This window comes from Anomaloglossus baeobatrachus, chromosome 8, assembly GCF_048569485.1.
Source record: "Anomaloglossus baeobatrachus isolate aAnoBae1 chromosome 8, aAnoBae1.hap1, whole genome shotgun sequence".
Lineage (NCBI taxonomy): Eukaryota > Metazoa > Chordata > Amphibia > Anura > Aromobatidae > Anomaloglossus > Anomaloglossus baeobatrachus.
In genome coordinates, this window is record NC_134360.1 from 86499640 (window position 1) to 86523278 (window position 23639).

General features: G+C 48.1%; 1 protein-coding gene across 1 annotated transcript in view; it reads right to left on the reverse strand.

Moving 5' to 3' along the window:
- Positions 1–9436: 9436 nt before the first annotated feature.
- The window catches only part of ACO2 (aconitase 2), a 70229-nt gene continuing 56026 nt past the window's right edge, over positions 9437–23639 (reverse strand). Inside the window, exon 17 of the mRNA XM_075321873.1 lies at positions 9437–10003. Coding sequence (XP_075177988.1) covers positions 9869–10003 — 135 coding nt within the window. The 3' untranslated portion in view covers positions 9437–9868. The remainder of the gene's footprint in view (positions 10004–23639) is intronic.

A 23639-nucleotide genomic window follows, 5' to 3' on the forward strand; every position in this document is an offset into this window, starting at 1 on the left:
TTTTTTTGTTTTGTTCATTGGCTTGTGTAAATGCTCAGTTTGTCTTGTGTGTATCTGGTTATTAGTTGTGTGACCACCATTTTGGTAAAGGTAAAGAGCATTAGAAAAACCCTGCCCCTGCAAGTGATGTTGGGGTTGAGGAGTGTAGTCGGGAATAGAAAAGGGTTAGGTTAGGCAATCCTGTGGGGTCAGTAAGCCAAACGTCTGTTTTTCTGCACTCCAACTCGAGAAAAAGTCGGCAGTTGAGTCGGAGTGTAGAAAAATGAGTTTGGCTTGCTGACTCCATGCCCCTGGCCTAATCCTGACCCTTTATCTTTTCATGCATGATAGTTAGTAATATTGAATTTGCTGGTACTTACAAAATGTTCTGACAATGGCAAGACTCTGTTGCATGGGCAAATGGAAATGATCATGGGCATCAGATTCCGAAATTCTAATTGACTGTCGAGCAGCAGCTGAGAATACAGTGTAAAGACCCTCATACACATTTGTTTAGCCGACTACTATCTCTCCTGACTCTTCCCCCCACACACACACACACAAATTTTTACCTTGGTGAAGTGTTCCTGCGTTCTGAGAGTCACTGCCGGAAATATTTGGCTGTTGCAAATCCTTGGATCTTTCTCTTCCCCTAACATAATCTACTGGGGGTAGAGTTGGCTGACAGTCTGTTTATGGGTCCTAACAGAGAGGAAAAAACTAATATGTGCTAATAGCAAAAGGAAATCTGTTATTACTTTTTTTTTTCTATAAATTGGGGCCTTCAATTGATGCATCAATTGAAGGCCCCAATTTATGTTGCATCAATTGAAGGCCCCAATTTATGTTGCATCAATTGAAGGCCCCAATTTATGTTGCATCAATTGAAGGCCCCAATTTATGTTGCATCAATTGAAGGCCCCAATTTATGTTGCAACATAAATTGGGGCCTTCAATTGATGCAACATATTTCAATGATCAAAATTTTTACACCTTCCTAAATAAAGCAAACGCCACTAAAGATTGTAAAGATTGAAAGTGGTGAACGAAGGTAAGTGTCTTGTTATATTTCTATGTTTGAATATTTGTTTTATTTCAGATATGCTTTTTCTGGACTTCAATTGATTCCCTGGACTATGGCGGAGGTGCACGTGTTTTTTTTTTTTTTTTTTTTTTTTTTTTAATAAAATAGTAAATGAGGGAGAGTTTGTGGGAGTATCTCTTGAAATATTTTTTTTTAATTACTGGGTTTGCAATGGAGAGGTGTCTATCAGATACGTCCATTACTAAAACCAGGGTTTGATGCCAACTGGCATCGACCTCATAAACCATGACCTGGTGTGGTGGCAATCAGAGTAAATCGGGAAGATACGGACAAACTGACAGAATTGGCGTATATACAGTATGTGCCAATTCTGGGTCACCTGTTTTTTAGGCTGGGAAGGGATTAATAATCATGGACCCGCCCAACCTGATAACAGGCCGTGGGGTCTGCTTTACATTTGCCGGTCATCAAAAATGGAGTGGACCCAATGTTTGTTGGTTTTTTTTGTAATTATTTGGTTAATAGCTGTAAAATCTATCTTTGTACATCTTTAAACACACAAAAAAACCCCTCAATTTCAGTGTTGTGCCTTTTTTTTTCTGGTACGTGTCACACAGAACACATACCTACAGTGCTGGCCAAAAGTATTGGCACCCCTGCAATTCTGTCAGATAATTCTCAGTTTCTTCTTGAAAATGATTACAATCACAAATTCTTTGGTATTATTATCTTCATTTATTTTGCTTGCAATGAAAAAACACAAAAGAGAATGAAACAAAAATCAAATCATTGATCATTTCACACAAAACTCCAAAAATGGGCCAGACAAAAGTATTGGCACCCTTAGCCCAATACTTGGTTGCACAACCTTTAGCCAAAATAACTGCGAACAATCGCTTCCGGTAACCATCAGTTTCTTACAATGCTCTGCAGGAATTTTAGACCATTCGTCTTTGGCAAATTGCTCCAGGTCCCTAAGATTTGAAGGGTGCCTTCTCCAAACTGCCATTTTGAGATCTCTCCACAGGTGTTCTATGGGATTCAGGTCTGGACTCATTGCTGGCCACTTTAGTAGTCCCCAGTGCTTTCTCTAAAACAATTTTCTAGTGCTTTTTGAAGTGTGTTGAAGACCCAGCTTTCTTACACTAGGCCCTACATTATGCTGCAAAATTTGTTGGTAGTCTTCAGACTTCATAATGCCATGCACACGGTCAAGCATTCCAGTGCCAGAGGCAGCAAAGCAACCCCAAAACATCAGGGAACCTCCGCCATGTTTGACTGTAGGGACTGTGTTCTTTTCTTTGAATGCCTCATTTTTATTTTTTTTTTCCCCTGTAAACTCTGTTGATGGCTTTTCCCAAAAAGCTCTACTTTTGTCTCATCTGACCAGAGAACATTCTTCCAAAACATTTTAGGCTTTCTCGGGTAAGTTTTGGCAAACTCCAGCCTGGCTTTTTTATGTCTCGGGGTAAGCAGTGGGGTCTTCCTGGATATCCTACCATACAGTCCCTTTTCATTCAGATGCCGACGGATAGTACGGGTTGACACTGTTGTACCCTCGGACTGTAGGGCAGCTTGAACTTGTTTGGATGTTAGTCGAGGTTCTATTTCCACCATCCGCACAATCTTGCGTTGAAATCTCTCGTCAATTTTTCTCTTTTTTTTTTTTTTGTTTTTTTCTTTTCCTTCCACATCTAGGGAGGTTAGCCACAGTGCCATGGGCTTTAAACTTCTTGATGACACTGCGCACCGTAGGCACAGGAACTTTCAGGTCTTTGAAGATTGACTTGTGGCCTTGAGATTGCTCATGCTTCCTCACAATTTGGATTTTCAAGTCCTCAGACAGTTCTTTGATCTTCTTTCTTTTCTCCATGCTCAATGTGGTACACACAAGGACACAGGACAGAGGTTGAGTCAACTTTAATCCATGTCAACTGGCTGCAAGTGTGATTTAGTTATTGCCACAGGTCAGTTACAGGTGCTGTTAATTACACGAATTAGAGAAGCATCACATGATTTTTCAAACAGTGCCAATACTTTTGTCCACCCCCTTTTTTTGTTTGGTGTGGAATTATATCCAATTTGGCTTTATGACAATTTTTTAATACCAAAGAATTTGTGATAATACTCAGTTTCTTCTTGAAAATGATCGCAATCTGACAGAATTGCAGGGGTGCCAATACTTTTGGCCAGCACTGTATATATGAATAGTCAACACAGAATACGCCACTCATGCATTTTTTTTAAGACATGGGAGAATTCCGTAGAGTAAGCATCAGCGCTTAAATCTATATGAAAGTATGTACTAGTCCTTCTTGTATGGCTATGTGCCCACGTTGCGTATTTGCATGCAGTTACGCTGCGTATTGCACTGCAGCGTAACTGTGCAGGGGACGTAGGAGGCATGCAATCTATGAAGATTGTGCATAATCCATGCATGCTGCCAAATCGCTGCGTTCTAAAAAGCAACATGTCACTTCTTTTGTGCGCTTTTCATGTGGTCTCCATTCTGTCTATAGGGAGAGGCAGCATCCAGAGCGCACAAATTCTGCAGTCACCAAAGTTTCAGAACGGAGCTTTTCAGCTGCGCTCTGAAGCGGACATGCAATGACTTTTACGCTGCGGTGCAGAGCGCACACACGTGGGCACATAGTCTAAGACTTAATTTTAAAAATTTGCTTGGGCGATTTGAAGACAATAAGCAACTAACCCAGCACTCTCAAGGCAGTCTGGATGGTGCAGAGTGAGCAGGTAAAACAGCGGAAGAAAAGTTCTCTGGTCCACAGGGTCTGGCCTATGGTGCTCAAAATGTTACTTGTTGGGGCATTACTCTAAGTAAAATGAAAAACATGATGTTCATAATGTCTCCAAAGATCTAATTTGTCCTAATATTAGGAGCTATGAAGCTAGTTAAAAAGGTCTAGAATTAAATGGAAATGATCTTATAAAGATCCTGGTGGTAATGTATACAGTGCTTTAAGCGGCTTTTTTCTTTCTTTCTTTGAAGAATTTAACGACTCCTCAAACTGTTCGGAATTTAAGAATAAAAAAACCCCCACTAATATTTAGAAGTTTAGTGTAAATACAGTGCCTTTCAACCTTTTCCCACATTTCAGCTTTCAAACAAAAGAAAAAAATGTAACGTTCTGGTGAAGAATCAACAAGTGGGACACAATTGTGAAGTTGAACGAAATTTATTGCTTATTTTAAACTTTTATAAAAAATAAACTGAAAATTAGGGCGTGCAATATGATTCGGCCCCTTTAAGTTAATACCTTATAGCGCCACCTTTTGCTGCGATTACAGCTGCAGTCGCTTGGGGTATGTCTCTATCAGTTTTGCACATCAAGAGACTGAAATGGTCTCCAGGCCAACAGGTGTAGATGTTCTATGGTCTGATGCACCACTGGTCCCTGGTGTAGAAGATTTTCCTTCAAGGGCAGAAAAATGGGTCCCTCTATGGACAACCTTTTCAGCTGAGAGAACCAGCTTCGTTTGGGCCAAATGGGGGCTAACATTACTTGACTCCCATCCCCCTGAGCAATTCATATTCCATTTTTGACACTGCATCCACTGCCATGAGATTGTCACGTGGGTTCAAGGAAAATAATCTGTTTTCCTGTTCGTCTTTGAGGCAAACTGGTCCACTTGTAGTAGGCCCCATTTTCTGAACATTTCCTGAAATGCGTCTTTAAGCTCCCACTCCGATGGATCTATCTTTTGCCTGCTGAGGTAATCTGCCACTGTGCTCCCTGTTCCCTTTAAGTGAACTGCTGTGATGGCTAGAATCAATCTTTCTGCCCAACGAAAAATCATCTTGGCTAGACCTTGCAGTGTGGGATGCCTCGACCCTCCTTAGTGGCAGATGAAGGACATTGCTGTGACGTTGTCTGAGTATCCTAACGAGGCAGTCCTCAAACAGTTCCTGGTTCTCTCTGAGGACTTTCCAAATGGCATTCAATTCCCTGAAGTTTGAGGACCTGTTCTGCACTTTTTCTGGCCAAGACCCCTGGAAGTATCTGGATCCCATGTGAGCACCCCAACCTGACTAAAGGGGGCTTTACACGCTGCGACATCGCTAACGATATATCGTCGGGGTCACTGTTTGTGACGCACATCCGGCGTCGTTAGCGACATCGCAGCATGTAACACCTCTGAGCGACCTAAAATTATTGCAAAAGAGGTAAAAATCGTTGGTATTGGAGAGGTCACTCCAAAACCAAAAATCGTTGACAGGTGAGTAGCGAGGTTGTTTGTCGTTCCTACAGCAGCACATATCGATATGTGTGACACCGCAGGAACGAGGAAACTCACCGTATCTGTGTCCCGCCGGCAATGAGGAAGGAAAGAGGTGGGCGGGATCTTCCGCCTGCTCATCTCCGCCCCTCCTGCTATTGGGCGGCGGCTTAGTGACGTCACTATGACGTCAAACGCACCTCCCCTTTGACGGAGGGATTGTTCAGCAGTCACAGTGACGTCGCTGAACAGGTATGTGCGTGTGACGCTGCCGTAGCGATAATGTTCGCTACGGCAGCGATCACCACATATCGCACACACGACGGGGGTGGGTGTTATCGCGCACGATATCGCTAGCGATGTCGCAGCGTGTAAAGCAGCCTTAACTTGTGTCGGTAGTAAGAGTGACACAAGGCAAGCACTCCCAATGGACTTGAACATGTCTGAAGAACTTCCAGGTCTAACACAGTAAGGATTTCCTGAGGGGTTGAGGTAGAGAGATCTTGCTGCTCAAAAACGAACGGAAATCCATTGTAGCCGACAGGACCAAACTCTGGAGGTCTCTGAAATGAAGCTGGCGCCATCTGATGCTGGAGATGCAAGATATCATTAAGCCTAGGATGCTCATGGCCTCCCTGCTCGTGCTCTTCTGTCTTCCTCTGAAGACACAGACCCTGCTTCTGATGGTTACGGCTTTCTTTTCCGGCAGAAAGGACAATCTTGCCTCAGAGTCCAGTAGGACTTATAAGAAGATCTTCCTGGTGTCTGGATGGAAGTCAGATTTCTGGTTGTTTATCACTCAACCCAGGGACTGAAGACTCTTCAAGGTAAAGTCTAGGTTGTAGTTAATTCCTGCTAAGTCTGCTGCCAACAGAAGGTCTTCCAGATAATACCCTATCGTCACATTTTTTCTTCTGAGAGGATACTGTCTCTGCCATTAGCTTCATAAATGCCCGACAAGCAGGACAGACCGAAGGGGAGGAACTGGAAGTGAAACCTCTGAAATTTTTGACAGGAAAATGGATGGCTATATGATAGTATGCCTCCTTTAAACCTATGGTTGCAATGACCACGTTCTTGTTCAGCAGAGGGATCATGGATTTTATGAAATCCCTTTGTATCTTACCCACTGGTTCAGTGGTTTTAAATTTATAACACGGTAGGAAATTCCCCTGACTGCTTCCTTATAGAGAAGAGGGTGGAATAATGGCCTTTGCCCTGCTGTGTCAACGGGACAGGGACGTGATTTTATCAATTTTCCACATCCATTCAAAGTCTGGGGTAGGTGTCTGGGAATCGGGGTTTTGTTATAACAAACCTCTAGTGAGGGTCTGTGGGAGAACTATTTTGAGGCCTTCTGCTCCTATCTAATACCCATGGATTGGAGGATATCTGCCACCATCCACCAAGTAAGCTTCAAACTCTCACCTATGCTTTTGGCATCATTGCCACTCTGGTCCTCTCTTTGAATCAAAATAGGGATTCCTATTCTTCCCCCCTTTTCGGTAGCGCCATCTACTCTTCTTCCCCCTTACACTCTAGACCTTTATATGGACAAAATCTACAGGAGGGCAGGGATATTTCCTCTGAGGGACCTTTTTTGTTCTGACGCCTTCTCTAGGATATCATCCAAAACAGGACCAAACACCCGAAGGCTTGAGAAGGGAATGGAGCAGAGCTTGTTCTTTGAGACACTAGCTCCTGACACGGCTTTGAGCCATACGAGTCTGAAAGATTAGTGCACTTGTGGTTAAAAAAAAAAAAACCCTGCACCAATAACTGCATGTGTTTTTACTGCAGATTGGTCCCTGCGTTGTTTTTTTTTTTACCATTATCTATGGCAAAAACCGCAGGTACCTGCAGAAAAGAAGTGACATGCACGTTTTTCTCAAGAAATTCTGCAGAAAGAATGTTCTTGAGAAAACAAAAAAAAGTGCACACAGCTATTTTTTTCCATAGGTTTTGCTGGGGAATGGCTGCAGAAAGGTTACCACCATTTTCTAAAGAAATTACTGCAGCAAAAACACCCCCCAAAAAAACGCAGGTAAAAAACAGTGTGAAGGGCGTTGTTTCTTGCTCAGAATCTTACAGATTCCGCAGAAGCGGCTGCCATGAACCCTGTAGCCATCTTCAAAAGGGAAAGGAAATCCAGGATGGTTTCTCTTTGAACTTTACCACTAATCTGGCTCTCTAGCTCTAACCATATAATCATAGATCTAGCTACTGATGTGGCCGCTATATTTGCTCTAATTATGGCCGCCGTAGATTCCCATGCATTTTTCAGGCCTCCATCTGCCTTCCTGTCCATAGGCAAAACAAGAATGCCGCGGAGACACCATCACGTTTCTCAACGCTGGCAGGAAACTAGCCAGGACTTTCACCGGGAAGGAACAACCACGGGAAGGGCAGCCTCCAGTCAAGGAGACGGCCTATGCCAAACATGGTATCCATCCACAGACAGCTGTTTTGGGGTATTTGCCCCTCATCAGTGTGGAGTAGGAAACTGTGGCTAGTGGGAGCAATGCCTAGTAGAAGATTACATAAGCAAGGATGGTTGACCTCTGGAAAATCAACATCCAACACCAGACGGACACCATCACGCGATTCTCCATGGTTGTTCCTTCCCGCTGAAAGACCTGGCTAGTTTCCTGCCAGCGTTGAGAAACATGTGATTGTGTCAGCGCGGCATTCTTGTTTTGCATATTTTCCCAGGGGGCTTGTTCTAGTGTCACAGCGTTGAGAAACACGTGATTGTGTCTCCACGGTGTTGGATGTTGATTTTCACGAGGTCAACCATCCTTACCTATGTATTCCTGTCCATAGGCCAGACGAGTCCTGAAAGGGCATCTATGTCTTCCGAGCCACAGGGTCAAATCAATCTCTAGAACATCCTCCCATGTTTTCATGTCATCATGTTCAAAAGGGGGAGGAGATGTGCTCTAAAGTCACCCATTTTCTCTCTGCATCTTCACACTCCTCCAGAATCATGGCTCATACGTGTCTGTTCACCGGGAAGACTGTCTTTGGGACCTGAGTCACCACAAACATTTCATCTTCAATTGATTGGGATTTTTCGGTCTCCTCCACGTTCATGGCCTTTCAGACCGCTCTCAGGAGCTTGTTTGTTGTCCGACGACACGAGGTATCTCTTGCTTTCCTCTGGTGATTCTTTCAGGACTTCATCCTTGCATTTAGACTCCGAATCAATGGACTGGTCATCCTCTTCAGAGGATTCTTCCCTCTCTCATCTCTGCACATTGCAGGGAATGGCCTTTGATTCTTGGGGAGGGATTACACTAGAGATCGTGGCTTGTACCTCCTCCCTAATGGACTGCATATTGGTCAGGAAGGAGAACTGCTCCTCCAGCACTATTTGTGCTACACAGGGGGTCGCAGGCTTTTTTTTTTTTTTTTTTTTTTTTTAGACATGCCTCTGGTACTTTTCCGCTGCACACCATGCATCTTGATTTCCCTGACATCTTCTTAGGGATGGTGCCGGACCCTGTCGAGGAACCTCTACCCTAAGGAAAACGTACAAGGAGCTCAGACATAGCCTCACTTTGGGAGGGCTGCTTACAAGCCACTGGCACTCACATGGACCTGGGGCAAATAGCTTCCTCCATCTGCACTCCGTTCATCAGGGATCACTGCACCTAAGCATGCACAAGAATACTGACAACTGCTTCCTCCACCTCACAGGTTCATATTACCTGTCCTTGGGGATGCCTGGTCCAGATCCTGCCCTTCTGAACACACGCCACTCTGGTGCGTCCTCATGACCCGGAAACAGAGGTTCAGCACCAGGTCCTCTGCGCATGCTTCGCAGTGAGTTACAGGGTGGAACACACGACCAGAAATATCATGCGGTCCGATGGCAGGACGCTGAGAGCCCTTCTGCAGAGGGAAGCTGCAAGCACCAGGAGCCTCCACTGCCCTACTGGCAGGACTGAGAGACCTCTCCTCGAGAGGAGTTGGCTCTAGGCCACTTAACAGGCAGGAAGGAGAGCAAAGGCCCCAGCTCTGAGGTTTGGGTGGGAGGGGCTTTAAACCTCGTGTGTTTTTTCTGTCCCTACAGAGGGTCAGAGGCCAACTCCTGTGGGGCTGTCATGAGGGTGACCTGGAAAGCAGCATCATTATCTGCTGGCTTGTGTCAAGATCATAAACTTCACTCAGATATCATAGAAAAGCTGTTTAATTGAAACTGTGTGGCATCAAAATTATCAGCACCACAAAAGAATATGACCACTAAATGCAATATGTCCAATCACATTTTAATTTATCAACCCTGCTCTGCAATGAAATACTTATATTAATAATGCAGCACAAGTCATCTTAACCTCACAGCCTGGAGAGAGTTACAGCAGCATGATCAATGAAGCAAGAAACAAAACTGTCAATAAATATCAGGTTTTATGACGATACCATGCAAGAACTGTAACAGCATGGCAGCTCCTGCAATAAGAAAACATCAAAAACAGATTTTTTTTTAATAGACTGGATAAGGAAACTTAAGTGCTATTCATTTGAGTGTGACACATTGTTATGGTTAATCATTCTGAGAATGATCAGTCTGTAAGTGGCAACGAAAAGTTTGGGTTAAAAGTGCTTCTACTTCTGGAGTTCTTTCATGCGATTGAGCGCGCTGCCAGCCTGGAACCACTCAATCTGTGTCTCATTGAACGTGTGGTTCAGCACAATAGTTTCCTGGCTACCGTTCTGATGTGTGATGATACATTTTACAGGCTGTAATATATAAAAAGAAAACACAAAAACAGATCAATCATTTTATTTTTATAGTGCTAAAATATTCCACATCACTTTACAATTCAGTAGAGATGAGTGAACCTGACAAATTATAAAAATTTTAGAATTAAGATAGTGAATGAAATCCAAGTGTTTATTAACCTCTTTTCTACCATGTGATGCAATATATTTGTTACTTGGTGCAGGTGTATGGACTTAGTGCGCTATAGACACCAAGTGGGGTTACAGCTGGCACCTGACGGCAGCAAGCTGTACTAGCTTTGATTGTTGTCACTTACATGCAACTATCAATCTATAGAAATATATAGTGCAAGAGTTTGCAGTTTCAGGCTGTGTCCACGTTGCCTTTTACCCGCTTTTTCAACTGCAGCGTTTAATGCCGAAATGAATGTGTTCTGCTTTTCAAGCAAAGTCTATGGGAATTTGGGTTTCCTGTGCCCACTATGCAGTTCAAACTGCAGCCTTTTTGTGGCAGAAATTTGGACAAAAACTCAGCTTTGCAGTGCAAAACCCAAATGGCAAAAACAATTGACATGTCAATTGTTTTTGCCATTTGCGTTTTGAACTGCAAAGCAGAGTTTTTGCCCAAATTTCTGCCAGAAAAGGGAATTTTGTTTACTTACCGTAAATTCCTTTTCTTCTAGCTCCTATTGGGAGACCCAGACAATTGGGTGTATAGCTTCTGCCTCCGGAGGCCACACAAAGTATTACACTTAAAAGTGTAAAGCCCCTCCCCTTCTGCCTATACACCCTCCCGTGCATCACGGGCTCCTCAGTTTTGGTGCAAAAGCAAGAAGGAGGAAAACTTGGTTTAAAATAAATTCAATCCGAAGAAATTTCGGAGAACTGAAACCAACATGAACAACATGTGTACACAAAGAACAACAGCCCGAAGGGAACAGGGGCGGGTGCTGGGTCTCCCAATTGGAGCTAGAAGAAAAGGAATTTACGGTAAGTAAACAAAATTCCCTTCTTCTTTGTCGCTCCATTGGGAGACCCAGACAATTGGGACGTCCAAAAGCAGTCCCTGGGTGGGTAAAATAAAACCTCGTAATAGAGCCGTAAAACGGCCCCTTCCTACAGGTGGGCAACCGCCGCCTGAAGGACTCGCCTACCTAGGGTGGCATCTGCCGAAGCATAGGTATGCACCTGATAGTGTTTCGTGAAAGTGTGCAGGCTCGACCAGGTAGCTGCCTGACACACCTGCTGAGCCGTAGCCTGGTGCCGCAAAGCCCAGGACGCACCCACGGCTCTGGTAGAATGGGCCTTCAGCCCTGAAGGAACCGGAAGCCCAGAGGATCGGTAAGCATCAAGAATTGGTTCCTTGATCCACCGAGCCAGGGTTGATTTGGAAGCCTGTGACCCTTTACGCTGGCCAGCGATAAGGTCAAAGAGTGCATCCGAGCGGCGCAGGGGCGCCGTACGAGAAATGTAGAGTCTGAGTGCTCTCACCAGATCTAACAAGTGCAAATCCCTTTCACATTGGTGAACTGGATGAGGACAAAGAAGGGAATTTTGTTACTTACCGTAAATTCCTTTTCTTCTAGCTCTTATTGGGAGACCCAGACGATTGGGGTATAGCTACTGCCCTCTGGAGGCCACACAAAGCACTACATTAAAAGTGCAAGGCCCCTCCCCCTCTGGCTATACCCCCCCGTGGTATCACGGGTTCTCCAGTTTTAGTGCCAAAGCAAGAAGGAGGAAGCCAATAACTGGTTTAAACAAATTAACTCCGAATAACATCGGAGAACTGAAAAACCGTTCAACATGAACAACATGTGTACCCGCAAACAACAAAAAAACATCCCGAAGGACAACAGGGCGGGTGCTGGGTCTCCCAATAAGAGCTAGAAGAAAAGGAATTTACGGTAAGTAACAAAATTCCCTTCTTCTTCAGCGCTCTATTGGGAGACCCAGACGATTGGGACGTCCAAAAGCTGTCCCTGGGTGGGTAAATAAATACCTCATGTTAGAGCTGCAAAACAGCCCTCCCCTACGGGGGTGTCACTGCCGCCTGCAGGACTCTTCTACCTAAGCTGGCATCCGCCGAAGCATAGGTATGCACCTGATAATGCTTGGTGAAAGTGTGCAGACTGGACCAGGTAGCTGCCTGGCACACCTGTTGAGCCGAAGCCTGGTGACGTAATGCCCAGGACGCACCCACGGCTCTGGTGGAGTGGGCTTTTAGCCCTGAAGGAACCGGAAGCCCAGCAGAACGGTAGGCCTCTAGAATTGGTTCTTTGATCCATCGAGCCAGGGTGGCTTTAGAAGCCTGCAACCCCTTGCGCGGACCAGCGACAAGGACGAAAAGTGCATCGGCACGGCGTATGGGCGCCGTGCGGGAAATGTAGATTCTGAGTGCTCTCACCAGATCTAGCAAACGTAAGGCCTTTTCATACCGGTGAACCGGATGAGGGCAAAAAGAAGGCAAGGAAATATCCTGATTAAGATGAAAAGAGGATACGACCTTAGGGAGAAACTCCGGAATGGGGCGCAGCACTACCTTGTCCTGGTGGAACACCAGGAAGGGAGCCTTAGATGACAGAGCTGCCAGCTCAGACACTCGCCGAAGCGATGTGATTGCAACAAGAAACGCCACTTTCTGCGACAGCCGAGAAAAGGAAACTTCCTTCAGAGGCTCGAAGGGCGGCTTCTGGAGAGCAACCAGTACCCTGTTCAGATCCCATGGATCTAACGGTCGCTTGTACGGGGGCACAATATGACAGACCCCCTGCAGGAACGTGCGCACCTTAGGAAGACGTGCTAGACGCTTCTGAAAAAACACGGATAGTGCCGAAACTTGCCCTTTAAGGGAACTGAGCGACAAGCCCTTTTCTAACCCCGATTGCAGGAAGGAAAGAAACTTGGGCAATGCAAATGGCCAGGGAGACACTCCCTGAGCAGAGCACCAGGACAAGAAAATCTTCCACGTTCTGTGGTAGATCTTAGCCGAATTCGACTTTCTAGCTTGTCTCATTGTGGCAATGACTCCCTGAGATAATCCAGCAGATGCTAGGATCCAGGACTCAATGGCCACACAGTCAGGTTCAGGGCCGCAGAATTCTGATGGAAAAACGGCCCTTGGGACAGTAAGTCTGGTCGGTCTGGCAGTGACCACGGTCGACCGATCGTGAGATGCCACAGATCCGGATACCACGACCTCCTCGGCCAGTCTGGAGCGACGAGTATGACGCGGCTGCACTCGGATCTGATCTTGCGTAGCACTCTGGGCAAGAGCGCCAGAGGCGGAAACACGTATGGGAGCTGAAACTGCGACCAATCTTGAACCAAGGCGTCTGCCGCCAGAGCTCTTTGATCGCGCGACCTCGCCATGAATGCCGGGACCTTGTTGTTGTGCCGGGATGCCATTAGGTCGACGTCCGGCACTCCCCAGCGGCGACAGATTTCCTGAAACACGTCCGGGTGAAGGGACCATTCCCCTGCGTCCATGCCCTGGCGACTGAGGAAGTCTGCTTCCCAGTTTTCTACGCCTGGGATGTGAACCGCGGATATGGTGGATGCTCTGTCCTCCACCCACATTAGAATGCGCCGGACTTCTTGGAAGGCTTGCCGACTGCGCGTCCCTCCTTGGTGGTTGATGTATGCCACCGCTGTGGAGTTGTCCGATTGGATTCGGATCTGCTTTCCTTCCAGCCACTGTTGGAAGGCCAGTAGAGCAAGATACACTGCTCTGATCTCCAGAACATTGATCTGAAGGGTGGACTCCTGCGGAGTCCACGTCCCCTGAGCCCTGTGGTGGAGAAATACTGCTCCCCACCCTGACAGACTCGCATCTGTCGTGACTACTGCCCAGGATGGGGGCAGGAAGGATCTTCCCTGAGACAATGATGTGGGAAGGAGCCACCATTGTAGAGAGTCTTTGGCCGTCTGGGAAAGCGAGACTTTCCTGTCCAGGGACGTTGACTTCCCGTCCCATTGGCGGAGAATGTCCCATTGAAGTGGGCGCAGATGAAACTGCGCAAAGGGAACTGCTTCCATGGCTGCCACCATCTTCCCTAGGAAATGCATGAGGCGCCGCAAGGGATGCAACTGGCCCTGCAGGAGAGATTGCACCCCTGTCTGTAGTGACCGCTGCTTGTCCAGCGGAAGCTTCACTATCGCTGCTAGAGTATGAAACTCCATGCCAAGATACGTTAGTGACTGAGTCGGTGATAGAATCGACTTTGGAAAGTTGATGATCCATCCGAAAGACTGTAGAGTCTCCAGCGTAGCATTCAGACTGAGTTGGCATGCCTCCTGAGAGGGAGCTTTGACCAATAAGTCGTCTAGGTAAGGAATCACCGAGTGACCCTGAGAGTGCAAGACTGCTACCACCGCCGCCATGACCTTGGTGAAGACCCGTGGGGCTGTCGCCAGACCAAATGGAAGAGCTACGAACTGAAAATGGTCGTCTCCTATCACAAAACGTAGAAAACGTTGATGTTCTGTAGCAATTGGCACGTGGAGATAAGCATTCTTGATGTCTTTTGAGGCAAGGAAGTCTCCTCTGGACATTGAGGCAATGACAGAGCGGAAGGTTTCCATCCGGAACCTCCTGGCGTGCACATGTTTGTTGAGCCGTTTTAGGTCCAGAACAGGACGGAACGAGCCGTCCTTTTTTGGAACCACAAAGAGATTGGAGTAAAACCCTTGCCCTTGTTCCTGAGGAGGGACTGGGATAACCACTCCTTCCGCTTTTAGGGAATCCACCGCCTGCAGCAGAGCATCTGCTCGGTCTGGCCGTGGGGCGGTTCTGAAGAACCGAGCTGGAGGACGAGAATTGAACTCGATTCTGTACCCGCGAGACAAAATGTCCGTCACCCACCGGTCTTTGACCTGTGACATCCAAATGCCGGAAAAGCGGGAGAGCCTGCCCCCGACCGGCGATGCGGAGGGGGGGGGCTGGAAGTCATGAGGTAGCCGCTTTGGAAGCGGTACCTCCATTTGCTTTCTTGGGGCGTGTGTGAGTCCGCCACGAATCTGAGTTTCTTTGCGTCCTCTGAGTCCCTTTGGACGAGGTAAATGGTGTCTTGCCCGAACCTCGAAAGGACTGAAACCTCTGCTGCCACTTTTTCTGCTGAGGTTTGGGTGTTCTGGGTTGTGGTAAAGAGGAGTCTTTACCCTTGGACTGTTTAATGATGTCAGCCAATGGCTCGCCAAACAGTCTCTCTCTAGACAAAGGCAAACTGGTTAAACATTTTTTGGAACCAGCATCTGCCTTCCAGTCCTTTAACCACAAGGCTCTGCGCAAAACAACCGAATTGGCGGACGCCATTGAGGTGCGACTGGTAGATTCTAGGACCGCATTGATAGCGTAAGACGCAAACGCCGACATCTGCGTGGTAAGGTGCGCCACTTGCGGCACTGCTGGATGCATGATAGCATCCACTTTTGCTAAGCCAGCTGAAATAGCCTGGAGTGCCCATACGGCTGCGAATGCCGGAGCAAACGACGCGCCTATAGCTTCATAGACAGATTTTAACCAAAGGTCCATCTGTCTGTCATTGGCATCTTTAAGTGAAGCGCCATCCTCCACTGCAACTATGGATCTAGCTGCAAGTTTGGAAATCGGGGGGTCTACCTTTGGACACTGTGTCCAGCGCTTGACCACCTCAGGGGGGAAAGGGAAACGCGTATCTTTAGATCGTTTAGAGAAACGCCTTTCTGGGTGAGCGTCGTGCTTCTGGATTGATTCTCTGAAGTCAGAGTGATCTAACAAAGCACTCAATTTACGCTTGGGATAAAGGAAACGAAACTTTTCCTGCTCCGCAGCCGCCTCTTCTGCTGAAGGGGCTGGGGGAGAAATATCCAACAGCCTATTGATGGCTGAGATAAGGTCGTCTACCATGGCATCCCCATCCGGGGTATCCAGGTTGAGAGGGGTTCCAGGAGTGGATTCCTGATCACTCTCATCAGACACATCACAGGGAGACTGATTGCGCTGAGACCCTGAGCAGTGTGAAGACGTCGAGGGTCTTTCCCAGCGAGCTCGCTTAGGGTGGCTGGGGCCATCATCTGAGTCATAATCCTCGGCCTGTGAAGCCGGGGACCCCCTTGTGGGCTGGATACATTCCAAGTAAGGGGGACCTGAGGACAGAGGCCTCGCCGTGCCCAGAGACTGAGCCCCATGCATAGATTGCAAGGTCTCAAGGATTTTTGCCATAGATACAGACATATCATCTGCAAAAACTGCAAAGTCCGTCCCTGTCACCGGGGCAGAACTTACAAGCGTCTCAGCCTGGGTCGCTACCTCTCCTGACTCCAGCTGGCGAAGCAGCACCGGGTCGGAGCATTGCACACAATGGGGGTCATCAGAGCCTGCTGGTAGATTAGCCCCACATGCAGCACACGCAGTATACACAGCCCTTTTTGCCTTGGCCGCCTTGCGTTTTGAGGATGACATGTTGCTGCTTCCACAGAGCGATCTGGGATATGCAGCCAGAAGCGCACCTCACAGTGCAAGAAATACAATATCTATATAACTGTATCCAGTACACTGATACACAGTGAGGCACTAGAGGGACCAGCACAGAAAAATCGCTTACCGCCCGCTTAAAAAGCGGGTGTGTGGTCGCCAGATAGCCCCTAGTCCAGGTCTCCCAGAGCCTTGCGTCCTTCCTCCAGCCAGGCATGCATGTAATGGCTGCCGGCGTCTCGAGAGAGGAAGGGGGGCGGGCCCTGGGCGTTCCTGGCCAAGAGCGGGAAGCCTGCTTCCCTCTGTGCATAGTGTGAGGGCTGGAGCATGTAAATCAGGCTCCAGCCCTCGTCGCTGCTTGCGAACAGCGTCTCTCCCCTACCCTGAATGACAGGGTGGGGGCGGGAACGAAACGGAGCTGCCGGCGTCCTAGGCCCAAAAAGCCGGGGACTAAAGTTATAACCGCCGCCGCCGTAAAAGCGCGGACGGCGGATCCCCGGCGCACCACAAGTCACAGCAGCGCCGCCCGGTCCAGAGGGGGTCGGCGCTGCGTTCCCAAACACAAACAATCCCCCAGTAATCTGTAGGGACACCAACTCCACGTTGCGGTCCCCGGCGCACTATAACACCCAGCCAGCCCGGAGTGTGTCTGTGCCTGCCGGGGACACAGAGTACCTGTAAGATGCAGGGCCCTGTCCCTGATCGTACTCCTGCTCCGAATCCATCAGGTTCTAATGGGTCTGTGGATGGAGCCCGGCATCAGAGCTGAGAGGCCGGCAGGATCCCACTTCCACAGAGCCCTACCAGGGGATGTGGAAGGAAAACAGCATGTCAGGCTCCAGCCCTGTACCAGCAATAGGTACCTCAACCTTACAACACCATCCAGGGGTGAGAAGGGAGCATGCTGGGAACACTATATGTGTCCTCTTTTCTTCCATCCGAAACAGTCAGCAGCTACTGCTGACTAAAATCTGTGGAGCTATGCATGGAATGTCTGACCTCCTTCGCACACAAAGCTAAAACTGGAGAACCCGTGATACCACGGGGGGGTATAGCCAGAGGGGGAGGGGCCTTGCACTTTTAATGTAGTGCTTTGTGTGGCCTCCAGAGGGCAGTAGCTATACCCCAATCGTCTGGGTCTCCCAATAGAGCGCTGAAGAAAAGAGGGTAAGGAGATATCCTGATTGAGATGAAAGGGGGATACCACCTTAGGGAGAAATTCCGGAACCGGACGCAGAACCACCTTGTCCTGGTGAAACACCAGGAAAGGGGCTTTGCATGACAGCGCTGCCAGCTCAGACACTCTCCGAAGTGATGTGACTGCTACTAGGAAGACCACTTTCTGCGAAAGGCGTGAGAGAGAAATATCCTTCATTGGCTCGAAAGGTGGCTTCTGAAGAGCCATCAGCACCCTGTTCAGATCCCAGGGTTCTAACGGCCGCTTGTAAGGAGGGACTATGTGACAAACCCCCTGCAGGAACGTGCGTACCTGTGGAAGTCTGGCTAGGCGCTTCTGAAAAAACACAGAGAGCGCAGAGACTTGTCCCTTAAGGGAGCCGAGCGACAAACCTTTTTCCAATCCGGATTGAAGGAAGGAAAGAAAAGTGGGCAAGGCAAATGGCCAGGGAGAAAACCCCTGATCAGAGCACCAAGATAAGAATATCCTCCACGTCCTGTGGTAGATCTTGGCGGACGTTGGTTTCCTAGCCTGTCTCATAGTGGCAATGACCTCTTGAGATAACCCTGAAGACGCTAGGATCCAGGACTCAATGGCCACACAGTCAGGTTGAGGGCCGCAGAATTCAGATGGAAAAACGGCCCTTGAGACAGCAAGTCTGGTCGGTCTGGTAGTGCCCACGGTTGGCCCACCGTGAGATGCCACAGATCCGGGTACCACGACCTCCTCGGCCAGTCTGGAGCGACGAGGATGGCGCGGCGGCAGTCGGACTTGATCTTGCGTAACACTCTGGGCAACAGTGCCAGAGGGGGAAACACATAAGGGAGTTGAAACTGCGACCAATCCTGAACTAAGGCGTCTGCCGCCAGAGCTCTGTGATCTTGAGACCGTGCCATGAATGTCGCACACAATGAGGGTCGGTGGAACCCGCCGGTAGTATAGCCGCACATGAGGTACAGGTTGCAAAGTAAGCCTGTGCTTTGGCACCCTTGCTTTTTGCGGACGACATGCTGTTGTCTCCTCTGAGTACAATCCAGGAGGGTATATAGTCAAAAATCAACAGTGCGACCGTCCAGTGTAAATGTATAGCATATAAGCATATGTATATATATACGTATATATATATATGTATATATATATATATGTATATATATATATATGTATATATATATATATGTATATATATATATATGTATATATATATATATGTATATATATATATATGTATATATATATATATGTATATATATATATATATGTATATATATATATATATGTATATATATATATATATATATATATATATATATATATATATATATATATATATATATATATATATATATATATATATATATATATATATATATATATATATATATATATATATATATGTATATATATATATATGTATATATATATATATATATATATATATATATATATATATATGTATATATATATATATGTATATATATATATATGTATATATATATATATGTATATATATATATATATATATATATATATATATATATATATATATATATATATATATATATATATATATATATATATATATATATATATATATATATATATATATATATATATATATATATATATATATATATATATATATATATATATATATATATATATATATATATATATATATATATATATATATATATATATATATATATATATATATATATATATATATATATATATATATATATATATATATATATATATATATATATATATATATATACACACTTCGGCACTCAGTGGGGCCAGCACCTCAGGTGCTGCTTACCAGCCGCTCAAAGCGGTTGTGTGATCACCAGATTCCCTGCCTGGGCCTCCCAGAGCCGTGTTGTCTCTCCTCTCCAGCATCAGAAGTGCTGACAGGAATGGCTGCCGGCGTTCTGTGGGGAGGAGGGGGCCGTGGGCGTGCCCTAGAAAGTGCGGGAATCTGGTGCCCCACGGTGCTCAGTGAGGGGGGAGGAGGATACAAAGTATGCTCCAGCCCTCAGCGCTGACGTCCTGTGCAGCGTCCCGCCCTTACCCTGACTGGCAGGCCTGGGGGCGGGAATATGCGATACTAGGCCGCAAAAGCCGGGGACTAAAGTTATAAGCGCGGCCGGCAAATAAGCGCGGTCGGCGCGGTAGTCCCCGGCGCACTAACACACCCAGCAGCGCTGCAGTGTGTAATGGCACAAGCGCTCCATGCGCGGTCCCCAAGGGGACACAGAGTACCTCACAGTAGCAGGGCCTTGTCCCCGACGATACCCGGCTCCTGTCCAGCAGATTCCCCAGGGGCTGCGGAGGGAGCACGGTCCCAGTGCCTGGAGACAGATTAGGATCCCACTTCACCCAGAGCCCTTAAGGGATGGGGAAGGAAAACAGCATGTGGCTCCTGCCTATGTACCCGCAATGGGTACCTCAACCTTAAACACCGCCGACCAGAGTGGGGTGAGAAGGGAGCATGCTGGGGGCCCTGTTATGGGCCCTCTTTTCTTCCATCCGACCTAGTCAGCAGCTGCTGCTGACTAAGATGTGGAGCTATGCGTGGATGTCAGCCTCCTTCGCACAAAGCATAAAAACTGAGGAGCCCGTGATGCACGGGAGGGTGTATAGGCAGAGGGGAGGGGTTACACTTTTTGAAGTGTAATACTTAGTGTGGCCTCCGGAGGCAGAAGCTATACACCCAATTGTCTGGGTCTCCCAATGGAGCGACAAAGAAATTCCCTTCTTTGTCGCTCCATTGGGAGACCCAGACAATTGGGACGTCCAAAAGCAGTCCCTGGATGGGTAAAAGAATACCCCAATAAAAAGAGCCGACAACGGCTCCCTCTTACAGGTGGGCAACCGCCACCTGAAGGACTCGCCTACCTAGGCTGGCATCTGCCGAAGCATAAGCATGCACCTGATAGTGTTTCGTGAAGGTGTGCAGACTCGACCAGGTAGCCGCCTGACACACCTGCTGAGCCGTAGCCTGGTGCCGCAATGCCCAGGATACACCCACGACTCTGGTAGAATGGGCTTTCAGCCCTGCAGGAATCGGAAGCCCAGAAGAACGGTAGGCTTCAAGAATCGGTTCCTTGATCCACCGAGCCAAGGTTGACTTGGAAGCCTGCGACCCCTTACGCTGGCCAGCGATAAGGACAAAGAGCGCATCAGAACGGCGCAGGGGCGCCGTGCGAGAAATGTAGAGCCGGAGTGCTCTCACTAGATCTAACAAATGCAACTCCTTTTCACATTGGTGAACTGGATGAGGATAAAAAGAAGGTAAGGAGATATCCTGATTGAGATGAAAAGGGGATACCACCTTAGGGAGAAATTCCGGGACCGGACGCAGAACCACCTTATCCTGGTGAAAAACCAGGAAGGGGGCTTTGCATGACAGCGCTGCCAACTCCGACACTCTACGGAGCGATGTGACTGCCACTAGAAAGACCACCTTCTGCGAAAGGCGTGAAAGGGAGACATCCCGCAGTGGCTCGAAAGGTGGTTTCTGAAGAGCCTTTAGCACTCTGTTAAGATCCCATGGTTCCAGCGGCCTCTTGTAAGGTGGGACTATGTGGCAAACTCCCTGCAGGAACGTGCGGACCTGCGGAAGCCTGGCTAGACGCTTTTGAAAAAATACGGATAGCGCCGATACTTGTCCCTTGAGAGAGCCGAGAGACAACCCCTTGTCCATTCCGGATTGAAGGAAAGAAAGAAAAGTGGGTAAGGCAAACGGCCAGGGGGTAAAACCCTGATCAGAGCACCAGGATAAGAAGATCCTCCAAGTCCTATGATAGATCTTGGCGGACGTTGGTTTCCTGGCCTGTCTCATAGTGGCAATGACATCTTGAGATAAGCCTGAGGACGCTAGGAGCCAGGACTCCATGGCCACACAGTCAGGTTGAGGGCCGCAGAATTCAGATGGAAAAATGGCCCTTGAGACAGCAAGTCTGGTCGGTCTGGGAGTGCCCACGGTTGACCCACCGTGAGGTGCCACAGATCCAGGTACCACGACCTCCTCGGCCAGTCTGGAGCGACGAGGATGGCGCGGCGGCAGTCGGACTTGATCTTGCGTAACACTCTGGGCAGCATTGCCAGAGGAGGAAATACATAAGGCAGTCGAAACTGCGACCAATCCTGAACTAATGCGTCCGCCGCCAGAGCTCTGTGATCTGAAGGGAGGACTCTGTCGGAGTCCAGGTTCCCTGAGCCCTGTGGTGGAGCAAAAACCGCTCCCCACCCTGACAGACTCGCGTCCGTCGTGACCACAGCCCAGGATGGGGGCAGGAAGGATTTTCCCTTCGACAGAGAAGTGGGAAGAAGCCACCACTGAAGAGAGGTTTAGGCTGCCAGAGAAAGGGAGACGTTCCTGTCTAGGGACGTCGACCTCCTGTCCCATTTGCGGAGAATGTCCCATTGGAGTGGACGCAGATGAAACTGCGCGAAGGGGACTGCCTCCATCGCTGCCACCATCTTCCCCAGGAAGTGCATGAGGCGCCTCAAGGGGTGTGACTGGGCCCGAAGGAGAGAGTGCACCCCAGCTTGCAGCGAACGCTGTTTGTCCAGCGGAAGCTTGACTATCGCTGAGAGAGTATGAAACTCCATCCCGAGGTAAGTCAGTGATTGGGCCGGAGTCAATTTTGACTTTGGGAAATTGATGATCCACCCGAACCTCTGGAGAGTCTCCAGAGCTACGGCCAGGCTGTGTTGACATGCCACCCGGGAGGGTGCCTTGACCAGGAGATCGTCTAAGTAAGGGATCACCGAGTGGCCCTGAGAGTGCAGGACTGCCACAACGGATGCCATGACCTTGGTGAAGACCCGTGGGTCTGTCGCCAGGCCGAAAGGCAGTGCCACAAACTGAAGGTGTTCGTCCCGAATGGCGAAACGCAGGAAGCGTTGATGCTCTGGTGCGATCGGCACATGGAGAAAGGCATCCCTGATGTCGATTGATGCTAGGAAGTCTCCTTGTGACATCGAAGCGATGACAGAGCGGAGGGATTCCATGCGAAACCGTCTGGTTCTCACATGTCTGTTGAGCAATTTTAGGTCCAAAACGGGACGGAATGATCCGTCCTTGTTTGGCACCACGAACAGGTTGGAGTAAAAACCGCGACCACGTTCCTGAAGGGGAACGGGGATCACAACTCCTTCTGTCTTCAGAGTGTTCACCGCCTGAGCAAGTGCATCGGCTCGCTCGGGGGGGGGGGCGGAGATGTTCTGAAGAAACGAGTCGGAGGACGAGAGCAAAACTCTATCCTGTAACCGTGAGACAGAATGTCTCTCACCCATCGGTCTTGGACATGTGGCCACCAGGCGTCGCCAAAGCGGGAGAGCCTGCCACCGACCGAGGATGCGGTTTGTGGAGGCTGAAAGTCATGAGGAGGCCGCCTTGGAGACGGTGCCTCCGGCGGTCTTTGGAGGACGTGACTTAGACCGCCATGCATAAGAGTTCCTCTGGCTCTTCTGTGGCCTGTTGGACGAGGATGATTGGGATCTGGCTGAGGTCCGAAAGGACCGAAACCTCGCCCGAATTTTCCGTTGTTGAGGTCTTTTTGGCTTGGATTGGGGTAAGGACGAGTCCTTTCCCTTAGATTGCTTAATAATTTCATCCAATTGCTCGCCAAACAATCGGTCGCCCGAAAAAGGCAAACCGGTCAAGAACTTCTTGGAAGCAGAGTCTGCCTTCCATTCGCGTAGCCACATGGCCCTGCGGACTGCCACCGAATTGGCGGATGCTACCGCTGTACGGCTAGCAGAGTCCAGGACGGCGTTCATGGCGTAGGACGAAAAAGCCGACGCCTGAGAAGTCAAGGACGCTACTTGCGGAGCAGAGGTACGTGTGACCGTATTAATCTCAGACAGACAAGCTGAGATAGCTTGGAGTGCCCACACGGCTGCAAAGGCCGGGGCAAAAGACGCGCCTGTGGCTTCAAAGATGGATTTCATCAGGAGCTCTATCTGCCTGTCAGTGGCATCCTTGAGCGATGAACCGTCAGCCACTGCTA